The 5,030-nt window shown below is 39.4% G+C and overlaps 1 protein-coding gene across 1 annotated transcript; it reads left to right on the forward strand.

The window, feature by feature from the left end:
* Positions 1-2,651: 2,651 nt before the first annotated feature.
* LOC132251729 (olfactory receptor 13H1-like) lies at positions 2,652-3,584 on the forward strand. Its single transcript, XM_059731657.1, has one exon. The coding sequence runs from the start codon at positions 2,652-2,654 to the stop codon at positions 3,582-3,584; it is 933 nt and encodes a 310-aa protein (XP_059587640.1).
* The last annotated feature ends 1,446 nt before the right edge of the window (positions 3,585-5,030 follow it).

The raw sequence follows: 5,030 nt of genomic DNA on the forward strand, positions 1-5,030 counted from the left end.
TAATAAACAGAGTTTTCCTTGATTTTAATTAAAGGAGATGGCTCTATGTAATAAGTCTCCAGATCATAAAAGAAATCTCTTCTTGTTCAAGGAAGGAAACTACACATTTGTAAGGAAACAAGAATTAGACTGAGACCAATGATCTGAAATCACTGCTCTCGGTCTCGAAACGAGTTTTAATCTTTTTTTCCCGCTTGCTTTCTTATGTTTGTACTTTCATTCCTTCATTGTTTCTTGTTACATGTACTTTGGACTGTTTCCTTATAGAATTTGCTACAAAAAAGTGTGGACACTACAAAAAAAAGGAAATAATTCATTACTTAAATTTCTTGTTTTTATAGTGTGAGCATCAAGACTTTCTCATACCTTGGTTAAAACAATCTGGAAAGCTAAATTTCATAATTACACCTGTTGTAGTTTTTTAAGGAACTGACTTTTTATTTAAAGTGTTATACTGGATTCTTTTACGAGATTGTGAGCTTCTGACTATATGGCTGGATAATCCCTGCATGTTGGGAAGAATGTGATATTCTTATTACTTTGCTTACTTCATAGGGAAGGATAGAAAGTGAGTATATATTTAACTCATGCCTGCATGTTACAATTGTACATTTCAGTAAAATGAAACCTCAGTATTAAGATAGTTGGATCTGTCTTTTAATCTGAGTCTCTCGAAGACAGATGGATGGATGGATGGATGGATGGATGGATGGATGGATGGATGGATGGGCTAAAACGAAAAAAATGCTTCAACAAAACACATAGGTCACATTATTCAATCCAGTGGAAAATTCATTTCACAGGTAGGTCAGCTTCATTTTTGCGCTGCGTAGTTGGTTATGGGAACACAGAAAAATGCTGCAATCCAGGGTCAAAGGGTCGTCCTGCCCTTGAGAGCCCATGTGGCAAGTATGGTTATGATACTAAGGGAATTGGTGTGTTTAGCATCCTATCCAGTTGCCTTTGACATCATAGCCCAAATGGTCAGGTTCCCTTTCATAATTTCATAGTTGTTAGAGGCTGGAAGGGATGTTACAGATTATCTTACTGTTGAGTTAACTGTCCCGAAGACAAGGCTATGGGTAGACTCATACTAACACCTCTGGAGCTATGGCCATGTAACAACTGCAGCACAGAAATTATTATTCCACAATCAACCCCTTACAAATGCTGTTTAATGTAGCTGTCACTCAGTGACAAGGTGGGGCTGGTGCAGTAGACTTTCCTTGTAGTTATTCTGTCAAGATATTGCTCTAGCATACTTAGATTGCACTTGTGACTGTCATGTTTCATTAGTCTTATTAGAGCATGTATATTCATGGCTTGGGCTAACTGAAACATAAATAAACCAATACAAAAAATGAGGTTATAGTAGATATTTTAGGCCTCAGACGAATGTATACTTTCAGTAATGCCAATGGCAAAGTTATAGCAGTTGGAGTCCGGACTATTTACTTAAGGTGATCCCTAGGCACTATACATGCTGGAAAGACCCAAGGCAATTTTTCTTGCTTTCAGGTGAACCAAAAAGATGCATTTTGAATGGGCTGGATTTGCTCTTTTGGATTATGCACTAATAGTGATTTAGTGAAAAATGGATAAGTATGCAAAAAATAAAATAAATGCCCTTAATCAAAAGGCAGTTTATGCGTGGATTGAGAATATTTATAGAACTGTAAGATTTAGAAATATGGCTTTGTTGATTAGCAAATAATAGGCTGTTACCAAAAAAACCCCAAAAACCCCAACAAAAAAAATTAACTAAAAGACTGACTAATTGAAATAATAATACAGATGTGATAAATGATGTTATTCTGAAGTCAGACAGAAGGTAAGGCAGGGTAGCACCTTATAGACTAACTGACATGAGCTTTTGTAGATAACAACCTACTTCATCAGATACTATGGAAGGATTTACAGCTTTGGACAAAACAAATTGTTGCTTACAAAAAATCATGGGTCTCTTAACCAGCTAGTCTCTAAAGTGCTGCCATGCTCTAGCTTTTGGTAAAATTATAGTAATTTTTCTACTCAAAATTGTTTATATTTCCACATAGATCTGTATCTGTCCATGCCTCCTTTCATCTGTCCATCCATTTCTGAAGATTTGGTTCCCATGCTGGTCCATGCTGCCCAATGTGTCTCTTCTTTATTTGAAGTTCATGAAAGATTTCTTTCTTGTATCAGCTTCAGTTCCACTCCTCTGTATTGATCTTTCATTTTTTGTTGACCTGTTCACTGGCATCTGCTTCTGTTTAGGCCCTATTATTTGTCTTTCAAAACTACACTATAAACTTCAAGCTTGTCTTCCTTTCTTGCTTTTCCTTCAATCTTCAGCTCAATCATTATTGTCTTGAGAGTAATTTTAGGCTGCAGGAAATATTTTTTTAGAATATTGGTTTATTTGATTAGCAGCAAAATAGTGCATAACTGGCATTTTAGATGTATTGCAGTCATACAGATTTTTATTTCTGTATCTACCAATTTACTTCTGTCCTCAATCCTCTGTCTGTTTGCTTCTCTCCCTAAGTATGTCTTCATATATGAATCAATGACTGTTATCATCCTATCCAATGTGTTAATACCTTACTTGCAGGATATTCAGTCTCTATTTTTCCATTGTTTTGCTACTTGAATGCTTGAAGCAAGACATGGGAGAGGAGAATCAAACCATGGTGGCTGAATTCATATTCACTGGATTTTCCAATCAGCTCATAACAAGGATAATATTAACTGGATTCTTCTTTCTGGTCTACTTGGTAACCCTGCTGGGAAATGGCCTCATCATCCTTCTCACCATATGTGATCCTCACCTTCACACCCCCATGTACTTCTTCCTCAACAATTTGTCCCTTCTGGACATCTGCTATTCATCGAGCATCATCCCACAAGCACTGGTAAATTTCTCAGTTGAGAGACCAACCATTTCCTTCGCCAGGTGTTTCTGTCAGATGCTAATCTCACTCTTTTTAGGATCCACAGAGTGCTTCCTGCTGGCAGTCATGGCTTATGACCGCTATGTTGCCATCTCCAACCCACTGCGCTATACAGTTATAATGAGCAAGACTCATTGCATCCACCTGGCACTGGCATCCTGGACAGTCACAATCCTGCTGACAGTTGTCCCTTTTTTTGTGATGCCATGGCAATTCTGTGGAAAGAATGAGCTTGACCATTTCACATGTGAAGTCCTTGCTGTGATGAAGCTGGTTTGCTCAGACACCTTCAAAGACCAAATCTTCATGTTTGCCAGGTCATTACTTACCCTCTTTGCTCCTTTCTTCTTCATCCTGTTCTCTTACATGCGCATCATCATGACCGTCTTAAGGATTCACTCATTGGATGGCAGGTCCAAGGCTTTCTCCACCTGTGGCTCCTACCTGACGGTGGTGACCATATTCTATGGAACAGCCATGTTCATGTACCTCAAACCCCAGTCCAAGTCATCACAAGAGCAGGACAAGATAATAACTGTGTTTTATGGGATCGTGACACCCATGTTAAACCCTCTAATCTACACACTGAGAAACCAGGAAGTGAAAGCGGCCCTGCGGAGAGTCACTGGGAGGAAAAGAAATTCTTAGAGTGATTGCTGTATGGTCTTTCCCCTGACCCTTTAATCCTTTGATACTTTGTCCACTCTAATGCACTTTACTTTCATGGGACAATCAAGAAAAGATACAGAACCTGTTTTTTATGTGACAACTGATGTTTTTCTAAGTAAATATTTTAAACTTTTTTTGGCATGACAGGAACATTTATTATTTAGTGATTGACTAACAAAAGAAATGATAACGTGATTCTCTAAGCACTAGCTGCTATGTATGTCTGGGGTATTGTGGGAGAGCTCCACCTTCACTTTGGTTCAACAGGAAAACTTATCTTTCAAATGATGGCTTCCTAAGGGCTGAACACCCAATATGGTTATACAGGTCATTTATAGTTTAATGGGCTTCATCCAAGTGCAGAGTAGGACTGGGGTATCAGATCTGGGGCCATTTCAGGAGAAGTTATAGGCAAGAATTTATGGTTAAATAATTCTACCAATTTTTCTGTACCTCAAGCAAGTGTTTGGATCATATTACAAATGCTCTTCTTTGCTCAATGTTTGTCCTGATTTATGCAACTGTATGGTTTTCATATATTCCCCTGGTGGAACAAATATGGTCAAAGAAAAAATCAGCACAGACTTGGGGTCTCAGAATCAGAAGGAATATAACACTTGTGAGGTGTTAGGATTATACTCTTCTAGATTCAGATGAGTAAACACAAAAAGTTTCCCAGTGTGTTTATGATCATGTGAGTGGGGTTGTGCAAGAAAATATGCAGTAACAAACAGACATGCCCTACACCAATAGGGGCCAACCTTTTTGGCAGGCATGCCATACATTTGCTCCTAATGATCCCTATGTGCCACTCTGATCCCCTTCCCCTTCCCAGTTTGCTCCTTGTCCTGTGGTCCCTTCCTGATTTGCTGCTCTGCTTTCTTCTCACTGGCCTGTTTGATTCTGTATTGCCTGTCCCTTCCCCAATCTCTGTCATGCCAAATAGAGGCTGCCGACGCTGCTTGCAGCATTCATGCTGCAGCTTGGCCAACCCTGGCCTACACCAAAACTGTGACAGTGTCAGTATGATCCTTAGCAGGATCATGGAAAATAAAAGTGTACGCACATTGACACAATCTTCTTTTGTTTGAGATTTTTGTTCCCAATTATTTGTGAGAAATGTAATCTTAGAAGATGCTCCAACTGTTTCCAAAAGCCAATTACATGCAAGTGTGGGTTGCTAATAGAAGATAGGAGGGAGGAAGAATGAACAGGGTTTGGGGAGAGAGGGCATGAAGAGAAGGAATTGATGGTTACTTCTTGGTGCTGGGGGGGAGGTAATGTCATTAAAGGGGGGGTGGTAAAGTCAGGCTACTGCCTTGAACCTGGGTCTGGATTTGCTCCCATATTAGGGTGACATCCTCAGTGTCTTAAGAGTGAACTGAAGTAGGACCACCAGGGGAGATAAAGTCATGGCCTGAGGGT

The sequence above is a fragment of the Alligator mississippiensis genome, chromosome 7 (assembly GCF_030867095.1).
Source record: "Alligator mississippiensis isolate rAllMis1 chromosome 7, rAllMis1, whole genome shotgun sequence".
NCBI lineage: Eukaryota > Metazoa > Chordata > Crocodylia > Alligatoridae > Alligator > Alligator mississippiensis.

Bases quoted from the DNA above. Each gene is read 5' to 3' on its own strand.
- LOC132251729 (XM_059731657.1), top strand. From the start codon at position 2,652: ATGGGAGAGGAGAATCAAACCATGGTGGCTGAATTCATATTCACTGGA.